Below are 13,879 nucleotides of genomic sequence, written 5' to 3' on the forward strand. Positions count from 1 at the left end.
TGCTTCTACCTCGGACCATCGAAACATCGTGCAACGGGACCGCTGCTGGATTCTGGTGGTGACTATCCCCGCTTTACGCAATTCTTGCTTCTTTCCTCTCTTTTCTATCACCCTCCTTCCCTTCCCCGTCTCCCTGATTAGGATTATAATAAACTGGTCGGACCAACATTTGAACCGTTGTTTCTTAATCTCACGCCGGGTATATAATATTAAAAGAATCTCATCTCCCTCCTATAAATCGGAGCGAGACACATCACTGCATAATTTTATGATTTGATTATAGTTAATAATACAATAAATAATATAATATAGATAAAGTATGTAAGAATCACAAGATCTCTAACAGAGTTAAATGTTTTTAAGCAAATTCATCATTGTGGTAAAAACAGCTAAAATGTTATTGAGTGAACTCAAACTATTCATCTATTTCTTACAAAATTTGATGTGTTTCATGGGAAATATTTCTGGAAAAGAACTTATGCTTCTCATTCTCACTTAAAAACACAGCTCCTCACTAAACATCATCAATTTCTTCTCATTTTTAAAACAGCACTTAAAGAAGTATAAAATTATGGATAAAAAGACCATAACTGAGTGACTCCAAAGGTGAGAGATATTTTACCAGCTTTCTATTAAGTAATACTTAAAGAATTTGTTGAATTAATTTTTGAAATTTTTAGACACTAGCCTTCTTTGTCATATGCCTGAAAGCAATGCTTTATGACTATGGATCATTCACTAGCATGGGGAATTTGTGTGCATCTCTTCTTTATTTAGATAAACAGATGAAAATGTCACTAACAACTCCATGGATACCGAAAATACTTTAAACAGCAAAGCAAATACACAGCTCAAATATATTTTTTAGACAGAAAGACCTAAAAATTCTACTAGCAAAATTTCTGCTAGTATTGCAGAAAACATGTTCCCTAAGTGATTTAAGTTTGGCATTAAAACAATCTGAAAGAGGGGTAAATCTGATCCAACAACATATATATCCACTTTTTCAAACATGGCCAAATACAATAAGAAGATTGTTTTTTACAGTATGATATCGTGAAAAAACACTGAGAAAACATTTGACACACTGCTCATATGAGAAAAAAAAAAAATCTTCAAAAGCCTCTGGTTACAGAGGAATTATTTTTTGATAAGACAACAATGTGACAAAAGCTCTTACGCATGTCTACCAAGGAGCACAGAGAGACAATGCTGTGGAGAGAGTTCAAATAATACCTTGCTCTTACTCCCAGAACCGTAATAGGAGTTGTCAGAGTCATCAGCCCATCAAAGGCCAATCTCCACAAGCCAGAGGAGAACAGAGAACAGTAGCAGGCAGGAACTCAAATTATTGACTTTCAAGAAATTGACTTTCTGCCTGGTTCCTTCCAGAGCTGTTCCAGAAAAGACTAACTCCCAATATCCAGGCACAAAACTTGCCAAGTTGAGTCATGGGAAGATTTTCAGATCAACTTTTAGAGTAATAAGTTGCCTGGGGATGTGGGACAGAGGGGAAGAGCATTTGGAGATTGCATGAGACTTATTGCCTTTTATGGAGGGGAATCAAAAGTAGGAAACAGAATGGATTTATGTGATTTGAAGAGGAACAAGTGTGAGGAAACAAAGGACTAAGGGAATAAACAGACCAGTATGGTATCTATCATTTGCTGGTCAGTGCCGCTGTTATGCTATGCCCTGTGCCTAATCATCTCAATCTATATTATCTTCTTATAAAATTACTTACTTTTTAGTGATTAAGGAACTCTCTATACTGTGTGCTTGTATGTGCATACAAGGATGTGAGTGCGGCAACTAGATTCACAGAGACAAAACTATTTATGAATGCTGTAACAAGTGTACACATCTCTACAGATTTTCATGAATGTATTTGAGATTTCTGGTTTATAGTACAAGTCACATGTATGGAACATATTGTAAGAATAACTATCTAAATCACAAAAAGAAGCCACCCATAAGCTGTTAATATAAGGTAAGGAATTGTGTGTATAATTTAAATGAAATATATGGAAATATATATACTGAATCAAAATTTTATTTGAAGAAATGTGGACTACACTTCTTTCAAAAATGAAAAAAAAACCAACATCATGCATTAAAGCTTCAATTTCACATATATTTCTGAAAATAAATCTTACCTTTCTTTTCACAAATTTGTCCCAGTAGTTGTTTGGAAAAGACCTGAAAAATGCAGATGAAAAAAGAGCACATTTTAGATGGTTGTGAAGAGATAGAATAATTACTATGATATAGAAATTATATACTGATTTGTTTCTAACAGACTGTGTTGTTGTTATCATCAGCTGACAATTCAGATACTAAATAGCATGGAGCCTATCACACTACCATGTCTGCAAAAGGGCAACTGAGCTGATGGTGACCAGACAAGGTTCCAAAGCATTTAAGTCATCTAATTCCAACAGGCAAAGAGTCAGACTTTTAAATATGTTCTCAAAGGAGTATTCAAGAGCCAATAAAATTATCCAAGCCATAGCTCATTCGAACTGACAGCAATAAACAATCATCACTGTGCTTGTCAAAAGAAATTACTTGTTTTTTTTCTCTTTAATATGTAAGCTGCTCCAAGATAGTGAAAAATAGAGGGAGACAATTACCTATTTTGTCACACTGGTCACTCCTCTCTTGATGCAGCTCAACATTAAATAATAAGAAGAAAGAATATTCCTTACAAAACTATACAGATAGACTAAGCAAAAACTCACTGTGTGTTGATTACAAGTCTATCCCATTGCCCTTTGATATCATCTTCTGAGGGCTGTTCAGTGATATACAGTCCATCAAATTCCAACTTCCTTGCTACTTCCTTTTCTCTCTTAAAAATTACTAGTGGGACCTGCAGTTGAAAAAACATATCAGAAATTAGTTAGAAACGCACTGAGATATCTGGAAACTCAGAAGAAAGGCTGTTTCTTTAGAAAAATTAAATATGAAAACTGAATATGTATAAAGTAATAGTTCAAAAAATTCAAAGAATTGACAATTGACAATTGCCAGAACACTCTGAAGCTATAGATGCACATGGATCAGTTAATTCAGAATCACAGAATTAAGAGTGCATTGCACAGCTGCAATAATATGACAAAAAAAATCTGAAGGTACTTCCAATAAAAATAGTTGCACAGTTCCAAGGATCTATTAGAACTAGTCATATAAAAGAGAGCTAAAATAAATATAAAAAAATAAATATCCTAAAATCCTTAGAAATTCTAGTTCTAAAATATTCATTTGGGATCACACTTTTGGATTGCATTTTGGAACCCAGAGGTGTTAGACATTGCCTTTCATTTGTTAAAGAATTCTTGAAGTTTCACCTGGAGAAGAGCATGGAGAACAGACTGTGAGCAATTAGAAGTAAAATCCTTAAACATTGTTCACATTCTGTATATTTCATTTGTTATCTGTGCTTCTTTGCCCGCAAAAACACCTGAACGGCAAAGATCAAACTTTTCTTACAACTCATTTTCGTACTCTGGATGACGATCGAAAGTACATTCTGAGAAGGGAGACATAACTAGCAGTCCCAGTAGAGTGTTTTTTACTTAGAAGGATGTTTCCAATGGAAATGGATGCTTTGTTGTGTTAACGTGCACAGTGGATTGCTTCATTAGGTTTTTATTTTGAAAATAAATACCACTGTAATTACTTCACATGTCTTCAAAATGCATCACCATTGCAATGGTGTCAGTATGACTATCAAGACTTTTCATGGGTATATTGAAAAAATAACAATGAAAAGAAGACTAAATTAAGATGATTTATTACACACAGTAACAATAGTACTAATCTTATTTTCATAGAACTAATTGAGAAAAATGTAGTGGATTTCATGTGGAACACTCTCCAGAAAAAAATGTATATAGAACTGCAGCTAAAAATATTTTTAATACCGAAATCAATGCATCTCCAAAGACAGATATTGAAACCACATTTGGCCCTTTCCTCATTTTTAGATTTGGAAAAAATGCAATTATTATCATTATTTACTATAAAGAATGTCTATCACTTCTAGTCAGGTAATAAATGTAGTTGTAAAGAATACTGTGGGAAAGTATCATTAAGAGTTCAAGAGGATAAAAAGCTATGAAGTAGAAAAGGACATCTCCATACCCAGAAATCTGAGCCTTCACTGTTCATGCCAACCAGTGAAACACAAAAATGTTTTTAGAATTTATTGATCTTGCAGAGAAACTTAATTTGTAGTGGCAAATCAAACATTGCTTGACAGTCACAAGAATTTTTTGCTATAATTGTCTGCCTGATGTGGTAACTGTGAAAACAGTGAACCTATGATCCAATGCCAGACCAGCAAATCAGGCTCTGGCCTGGAACCTTCTGAATTCTCAATTCACCTAACTCAGTTTTTGTTACAGATTACATAAGCAGAATAGTATTTATATGATTTCCCAACTTGCTTACTTTATGCCACTCAATGGACAAAAATTTGGCAGCTAGAAGAAAAAACAGTGATGTGTTTTTCTTACTTTCAAACAGTAATACCCAATGATGCAGAAGAAGGATATGACTGTATGTAAGATGGCCAAAATCCGTAGTGTGGGTTCCATGTAGCCACTGCTTTCTTCCAGGACATAGTGTACTGCAATGACCCTCTGGCTGTCACTCTCTAAGTTGTCCAACTTCATATTTTCTCCAGTAGACACTACAGGAATTTCCTTTTCTTCTGTCACAGCAGAGGTGGAGACCTGTTTAAATCACTTAAATCTTAATATTAGAGGTGTATTCCTTTGACAGATGTTTTATATGTTTTATACTGCTACAAGCTAAATAGTACAACTGAAAACAATCTCATCAAGGGCAACAGAATTGTGAGGAAGTCTTTTTTTTTCCCCCTCAGAACCAAGTCCACAGGGAATATTTCACAGAGACCACTTCATCTTGTTACACTAACCTATGTCAGTGTTGATTTTTTTTTACTCTCTTTCTGTTGCAAGTGTGGGCCATGCTGAATTTACCACTTTGAATCCAAGAAAGGGCATAGTCCTTCTGGAAGAAACCCCATGAACTCCTGACGTTGCTGCATGCAATCTTTACGAGCATGAACTGAACTGAAAAATCTTGAGTTGTATTATATTTACTACAGACCTTGACAAAGATGATCCATGATATTCTACACAGCTGTGCACACACTCTCGGGGAGCATAAGGACACAAGACATCTCAGCTGAGGTGTATTAGCCTAAATTGTCAGTGAAAACTGGAGTTGGCTGAATCACTGTAGTATGAAATGGAGCATCTGAGGCACAGATACTTTCACTCTGCTGCATTTGTCACAGCACAGAACTCAGGAAATAGCTATTTGTGTATTTCATGCAAACACATCAAGCTATCACTGTTAGATCTCTGAAGTATCAGTCTGAAAAAGGTATTAACTCTATTAGATTGGCAGGTTTTTTTTTTACACAGAGCACAGTCTACAAAACCTGAATACTTTTCGGAATCTAACTTTAAAAGCAACAGTATGATGAACATACCTTATAGAAAAGCAGGATGAAGTTGATGGCAAAGGCAACAAACAATGCCAACATCCTCATGTTATAAAAGTTTCGAGCGAAATAGTTCTGAAATAAAAAATTAAGCTTAAATACACCCTGCCTCATAATGATACCACAATCCTGAAATTCATTATTAAGTATTGTTTTAGAGAAAGTAAGCTACACAACTAATAAATTATCAGAAGTGTAATGAATGCTCAATCCCAATCTGAAAAAGAAATCATTTTTTCACACTCTGCTTCAGAATTTCCCATGATTTCAGTCAGACTATATGGTATGTAGGATATCAGCCGTGCTAGTTTTCTTTAGTGCCTTCAATGTCAGAAGACTGGAAAATTATGCATTAAATAAACTTTTCATATATTTCTATCCCTTCTGATTTTAAGAACATCAAAAATGAAAGTTGAATCACAGAAAACCTTGAGTGAAATTTTATTCCAGTGAGGAAATTCTTGCTTAAACCTATGTTCTATGGTGGACTGAATATTTAAGTTTCAAAACAATATCTAAATTTATAGTCATTTCATCTTGTCAGTTGGGATACTTCATTTTAAAGAAGTTTCACAACATACAACTTCCTTATGAATCACCTTCAAAGAAGTTTCTATCTATATCTTTCCATTTATCTAGGAAACAACAGTTTAAAAAATGAATTAACTGTTTAAAAAAATCAAAAATTACAAATTGCAAAATTGTGCTATCAGAAAGCCAGAAAAATTTGAAGAAAATTTATTCCCAATTTTGCAAATGCGTTTCCTTCACCCACATAACTTTTACCCCTTACCTCTCATCATATAATTAACTATCACACTAAGAAGTCTTTACATAAGCAAGCACATTTAAAAGAAGGCAACATTATATTGTTTCTATCTTTCTGAGATGTTATCTTTACCAGTTGTAACATTTTTTTTATATAGGTCTTTGTATATTGCCAGTACATTAATATTCTTCTACTTGATTTTTACAACCTGCGAAATGGCTATTTTTTTTTTTTTATGATTCTGTCTGGGATCATAGAGACTCTTAAGATTCTGTATTCAGGATTTTTGATTCAAATAGTGCTGACGAAACACTGATGTTTTTAGCTGTTGAGCAGTGCTTGCCCAGATCCAAGGACTTTTCTATTTCTCATACTGCCCTGCCAACAAGGAGCTGGGTGTGCACAAGGAGCTGAGATGGGACACAGCTGGGATGGCTGACCAAATCTGGTGTAAGTGATAGATAGGCCACACACCCAGCAATAAATGCTAGGGGAAAGAGGGAGGAAGCAAGCAAGAGATATGTAGATTGATGGTGTTTGTCTTCCCAAGCAGTCATTAAACACCATTTGCCCAGCTTTCCTGGGAGTGGCTGAATACCAAGCGGCCCATGGAAGGCAGGAAATGAATTCCTTGTTTTACTTTGATTTGCTTGCATGTGATGCTTTTGCTTTGCTAGTAAACTGTCTTTATCTCAGACCCTGAGCTCTCGTTATTTTACCTATCCAACTCTCTCCCTGGCCTTATCTGGGGAAAGTGAGTGAGCAACTGCTTTGTTGTTGTTGTTGTGTTTGTAATTTTGTTTTGTTTTTCGCTTATCAGTCCACTTATCTTTGCCTTTATATCCAATTTATGGATGACTGGGGGTAGAAGAATGAATGAGACTTATCAGATGTATATTCGTCTTTTTCAGTTTGGTGGAATAATTTTGTGGTATATCTCTCTCATAATATGTAAGCCACAGGATAGAAAACAACTTACAAGAAGCTTCTGTTGATATGCAATGATTTTCTTCCAGAAAGCTGATTCCTGAATTTCTGGTTCTCCATATCTGTGAGTATGAAGCTGTCTTAATTTCTGTTTTGCTTTGTCTTCCTTTGCTTTCTCTTCTTTTTCTCCATTCTCGCCTCTTAGGATACGATTGAAACCAAAGTAAGATGACAATTTAATAAAATTGACATAAAAATAACTAAACCACACCCTATGAGAAGATACTGCATCTTTTCATTTGGCTCAAGTAGTCATGATTCATGCAGTGCATACAAATAATAAGATCCATTTTCAACATAAAGCATTAGCAATTGTGACATTCTGGTTAAATCTACAGATAACTGAATTTACTGGTTTGTCACCTTAGAGAAGTGAGAATTGCTAACTGGTAGAGGCAGGTAACTAAGAATCTTCCAAACTTACTACCTGAAACTCTGTTTCATAGTTGTGCAGTTCATACTTGTGCTGGCAAATGTCTGTCCAACTGTCTGTATGTCTGAGCACTCCTATCCAACCTCATGCACATGAACAATCTGATTTTCACACAAACTGAAGACTACTGTTTTTTCTTGTATTTACAAATCAAGCTTCATGTTTTAACTTCTGCTTTTCTGTCCAGCTGAGGATGACATAAATACTCCCTCCAGGAGGAGAGAGGAATACGAAAGCTTGACAGCATTTCAATCTGAAATTATCACTGTGATGCTTACAAAAAATCATAGCCAGTAGGCTGCCTTCTTGAAGCACATCTTAGGAACTCAGAATTATTTTGGAAGCTAATGAGACTTGACATCATGATAGATGAAAGGATCACAGAAGACCATTTGAGGCCAAATCAGAGTGAGAGACAACTTATATGTTACATTATTAATCTGACTATCTACAAACAGAATAACTGATGTCCTAAGCTGCTTCATAGTAGGATATTTTCAGCAACTTTCACTTGAAAGTTTATCTTATGCTAGGAGTGGCTTCAGGGCAGCTAACAGCATCGGACACTTGCACTCCTTACAAAGAATACAGGTATCATTGCAACTCACATAGCCAAACAGTGCAATCAACAGTGAACTTCAAAAGTCTGAAAGAGTCACCTTTAATGCAGCCAGTACACATTTATAGAAATTTGCTGTACTGATTACAAGAAAGAGTATTAATTACAGGCAAGAGTTCATCATTCCAGTAGGGCAATATGGAGATAGCTTGAGAGTAAGGGGTGCACTCAGAATTTTGATAGTGATATATCAGCAACAGGAACCAAACGCTTAGCAAGAACCATAAAAAAGAGGGATGGAGTGCCATGTTTTTACTGGTTAAAGCTAAGTACTATGTTTTGCTTTTTTATTCTCAGTAATCTCATTAACATTAGATTTTATCATGTCTTAAAAAGCCTCAAATTATTATTTATCACATGCTAATGATCCCTATAAAAATGTGCAAGTATTCAGTAATTCAAACTGAAAACCATATTTAAAACCATAATGGAATAATAAGCTTTTGTAAAATCCAAATAGCTCAAAGTATGCCACAGCAAATGGGATGAGCAAAACAGATTCAGTCTCTACCACTGACATAACCACTCTGGAACACAAATGCTCTTACAATTTTTCCAAGAAATTTTCTTCTTATTTTCATACTTGCCAAGAAAGCCTTAACTGAACAGATGAAATTAAGCCCAATTAAAACAGTATAAACTGTATAAAATGATTTATCAGATTCAAGATATTTTTTAGAAGTGTACTCTTTTCATTGAAACCGATATTTATAAATCTGAGTGAAATTATTTACATGGACTTCGCTTGCAAATATGTCTTGATGATGAAGATGGATTAAAAAAAAACTGTGGTATGTGAATGGAAACAAAATTATAGGCAATGGAGTAAGTATAAATCAAGTTGATTTTTTCAGTGAAACAAGTGCATTTGCAAGATCATTGGTTAGAGTTATACATACTCTGCTTTTTCAGGTTCAGATTTTGTTTCTTCCTTCTCTTCCTTTTCATCTTCTTTCATCTGTTCCTAGAGATGGTAACATATTTTTTTTAAATGTATCTAAACACTATTATATAGAACAGAGTTAGTTGAAAAAAACAGAGTACAAAATTCTAACTTTTTTAACAGTTGAAGCTCTGAGAAAAAAAAAAAATCCTTCATTTTAGCCCTGAATTATAAGCAAACCAAATTACCAGTTACTTAGAGAAGGCTGTAAGTATTCCAGTTTGTGATGTCAGAGAAGGCAAACTTTAGTGATTATACGTGATTCCCTAGGAAGTGCAACAAAAGCCATGCAAAAATAGATACAAGTTTTGTTTCAAGACTACGCTTCATGTATGAAGAAGAGAAAAATACAGCACAAATAAAAGGTATGGTTACCTGGACATTTTCCTGTGCCTCAGGCATTGGCGCTACGGAAGGAGTGCTCAGTAAATCACTCAAACCAGCATTTGGGTTGTGAGGGATCAATTTATACTGTCCACCTTCTCGTTTCAAATCCAAACCAAATATATCTGAGAGTAGATCACTCTCCTCTGATAAAGTTCTCAAATCAGTCAAGTCTTCAGCAGGCAGTGCAGTTTCTGCTGGCTTCCTCTCCCCCTCTTCTCCTTCGCCACGCACCTCATCCTGAGTGGGATCTGGCATATTGGCTAATAGCTCAGCCACCTTGATTTTCTTTGCTCCTTCTACTAGGCTTCCTCCAAGCAGCAAACTGCAAATGATGCGAAAGAAGCCCCGGAAGACACTACAGGCAAAATGCAGTAAGCCCATTAAAATGCTCCAGTAGGAAGAAAATAAAGCCATAACCATGTCCTTCATGGTCATTTTCTTCACTTTTTTCATCTGTTTCTTTAAGCTCTTCACGCTGAGCATTTTCATAAGAGTCATTAAATTATACTTCAGCGCTATTAATGCTGACTTCATAGTTACAAGTGAGAAGAAACCCATTCCAGGATCCTGTTCCTCAGGCTTATCTTTCTCACTGTCCTCTTTATTTGCTGACCTTTCATTCAGATCTGACTCAGAGATTTGGGCAGCCAGTTGCATTTCAAAGATGGTGTCTTCACAGAAATTAACAAAAAGCTCCATCTTTTCTTTCTCCCCACCTTCATTTACAACATCAAATATAAACTGTCTCTTTGACTCCTTTACCTGAGGTTTTTCCCACTGAGTCCGACTTGATTCACTTATTTCAAAATACACTCGTTCAATGCGCTTTGCACTGCCCATGATTTCTATACGTCCAAGGAAAGGCTGAAAGTAGTTCAGCACACTTTCTGACAATTCAAGAAAAGTTTGCAAGCGAGTATCATGGGGCATGTGTTCGGAGAGGTTGGTCAGGAGAACAGCAACATTGAAACCAATGTCTTTGGCAGGCTCATGGAATCGTTTCACAAATTCCTCATAGTCCAGAGTCTCATTCTCATCTGTTTCAGCACATGATAGTAGAAATTCAGTTTCAGACTGAGTGTAATGCTTATGGCTTTCCATTGCCTTGTGAAAATCTCTTTTTGAAATTATGCCTTTGCCATCGGGATCATACTCTTTGAATGCATCAGAAGAAGTCAAATCCTTCAGTTTTAAGAACATATCAAAAAACTTCAGAATCATCTCCACATTGTTGGACGATTCCACAAGCATATCAACCATTTGCTTGCCAATAGTTCCATTCACAACGTTACCTAGATGTAATAACACGAAGAAAGGGATATTGATAGCAGCAAACATTTTGTCAGAGTGGAAGACTGATAAGCCACTGGCTAACACACTCTTATTAGGAAACCAGCTGTAAAATCAGAAATCTTTTACTAATACCACTACCCTAAGACTTGGGAAAAAATGTAACTGAATATTTGCCAACAGAGAAATAAAGAACAAAGCTGTAGAGAGGCACATTTGTTACACTTAATAAAGTACTAAACATGGGCAGATTTTCAATACTAATACTACACATTTTATTGTGGTGCAAGACAGAATTAGCATCACATTAGTTAGGATGACTAGTTCAGTAAGTCCCTCACAGAGTGCTGTGTACATAAACTAAGAATTTACTTTGCTTCTGGGTTGACTTCATGTGAGCAAACAGTAGCAACCCATTTACTGCAATTTAGGCTGCACTTGCTGCCCTCTTACTTCTTTCAAGACAATAAATGTACAAGAAAGAAGAAAAAAAGAGAAACTATCTTTCAATTGTCTATGTCTGTGGCTTTCTAAGCAGAATACTATTGACAGCCTCTAGATAGGAACTACCATAAATGTATTTCTTGACAACAATCACATTCTTTGTGGAATGACAATTTTCAATTACTAGTTTCAAAGGACTTTGAACTAAGTCTCTAGGAGAACTGAAGCCTCTTATTTATGGCCAAGATGGCTATAAAAATAATAGTAACCTATTAAAGCTGTTAATAAAACGATAAATAATTTGTTCAATTCATAGAATTTAGGATTCCAACTCCAACAGTGAAATTTCTCACTTAAAGCCAAAAGATAAGCCAAATTCACAGAAACAAAGTATAACTTCTGCTATAGCTGGTATTTAAACAATTATGACAGGCAGAAGCAATATAAATGATATCAAATACACTATAGAAATCTTTCATGCAATTAAAGACCTAACTACTCTGACAGCTATTACATGAAAATTAAAAACCTAAACATTAACAAAATAACTGTAAAAGAAAACAAAAACATTAAATTTTACCTACCTTCCAGCATAGACAGCAACATGACAACCATATCCTTCTGAAGATCCATTAATTCTTTCAGTAATTCAATTTGACTGGAATCCTAAATAATAAACACAAACGTATAAATAAAATGTCTATTGACTTCCCCAACATTCATATATGTTTATGCAAATATCACCCTGTGAAGATAAGACTTAAAAATTAAGTTATTAGTATTGAGACTTGTAATAGAGCAATATAGCAATAACTATGTATGTCAAGCCCATATGTGATGCATCTGTAATGATTAATGACATCTAAAATAGCATTACTGTTGATACAATCAAGTTCACAACCTAGAAGCCTTGCAAAAACAAGCATGGCAGCAGCACATAGAGCTCAAAGTGCAACATGATTATAAAAGGAACTAAACAAGCTCTCAAAGGCTAAGAGTTTGAGCTCCATACAAGAGAAAGACATTGTCTTTACTTATCATACATTTGGAGCTAGCTGTTTCTGTCACAGTGCAGAACAGCATGAGTAACTGCATACAGCAATTAATCATATTGAGCAAAGGTTCTTGGGTTTGACTGGTGAGGTAGGGTGAGTATCATCATTTTCTAGATGTATTAGCTAAAAGACAGTATGAATTCATGCTGGCACAGCTCAAACCATACACTCGTCATTGCTATGAAACCAGATCTTGCTAATAATCAAATCAGGTTTCTTAATCAACAATTAGCTTAACCTGTTTGGCTGTCTGTTACTACTTATACATCACTTTCCATACTGCTTTAGTGGTTCAGGAAGAAGGCACAAAGTCACACCACTGTGGCCTACCCAACCATTGACTTTTTTTTCTATTCTGAATATAATAAAGATATTCCAAAATCATGATAGTATATACAAATATTTGGAAATAGACTTAGGCAGAAATTCAATGCATCACTTTGAAAAACACCTTTCAATATTATGCCATCTACAGGAAGGTGTCATCTATTTAACCATAAGAATCGAGATCTGTAGCAGTAAGTAAGTAACTGACTTAGGTCAGGTGGTTGTTTTTTTTTCAAGTTGTAAAATCCAAAGGCTAAGGAGGAAACTTATTTAAACCAGATTATTCTCAACTATACAACATATTCAAAGAATACTTAACATGAACACTTGATCTACATTATAAATAAATAAATAAGGAAATCATCATAGCATTCAGAGCTTTATTGTTTAACATCTGAAACTTTTTCATAATTATTACACTATTCTCAGAAAACATAAAATTATTTAAAAAACTGAGAATTACTACACTTGAACAAAAATGTATAATATCAGGTGAACTGAATTCTTTTTAAAAATTAAGAAGCTGAAAAACACAGAGTTTAAGCATAAGGCTCTTCTTCTCCAACTGTAGTCCTCTTCAGAGCTGCCTGTGCTAGTCTTCTATACTCCGTAGTTCATGAAATGAGTACTCACATCCAGAAGCAATTTACTCATTCTAAAGATTAATTACAATTTTTCTCTACTGAGAATACAGAAGACTTTGATGTCTGCTTTGATCTAGGCACCTAAATGGGGAAGACAGTTCCTGCATGAAAGGTTTGTGCAAAATCAAAGAAAACAAGGAGGCAGAACTTTGATAGGAAACACTGGAGCTGGCTGTCTTTTTTTTTCTGATTTCAGGTGATATGCTTCATTTTCAGCTTCATTTAATCAGCTTTCAGACCATGGTCAGTAGTTATTTTATAAGTCTGCTATTCACATCTACTTTAATTCCATAGTTTACGCCTTGAAATGTTTTTTTCTTATTTCACTTCTTTTTTATTTTTTCCTCTTATCTACACTACCGACTGCTGTTCTTACTTACTCAAACACAGTAACAAAAGTACAGTTTATCCTTACTAAAAAGCCATTAACTTTAAAATGAAA

The 13,879-nt window shown here is 35.0% G+C and overlaps 1 protein-coding gene across 1 annotated transcript in view; it reads right to left on the reverse strand.

Annotated features, from left to right (window-relative positions):
• The window catches only part of RYR2 (ryanodine receptor 2), a 347,696-nt gene that overhangs the window by 18,165 nt on the left and 315,652 nt on the right, over positions 1–13,879 (reverse strand). The window contains 8 exon segments of the mRNA XM_031552189.1: positions 2,157–2,199; positions 2,742–2,872; positions 4,521–4,739; positions 5,528–5,614; positions 7,288–7,435; positions 9,247–9,311; positions 9,666–10,969; positions 11,996–12,077. Of these exon segments, the coding sequence (XP_031408049.1) occupies positions 2,157–2,199; positions 2,742–2,872; positions 4,521–4,739; positions 5,528–5,614; positions 7,288–7,435; positions 9,247–9,311; positions 9,666–10,969; positions 11,996–12,077 (2,079 nt within the window).

This window comes from Meleagris gallopavo, chromosome 2 (genome assembly GCF_000146605.3).
Source record: "Meleagris gallopavo isolate NT-WF06-2002-E0010 breed Aviagen turkey brand Nicholas breeding stock chromosome 2, Turkey_5.1, whole genome shotgun sequence".
In the NCBI taxonomy this organism is placed as follows: Eukaryota; Metazoa; Chordata; class Aves; order Galliformes; family Phasianidae; genus Meleagris; species Meleagris gallopavo.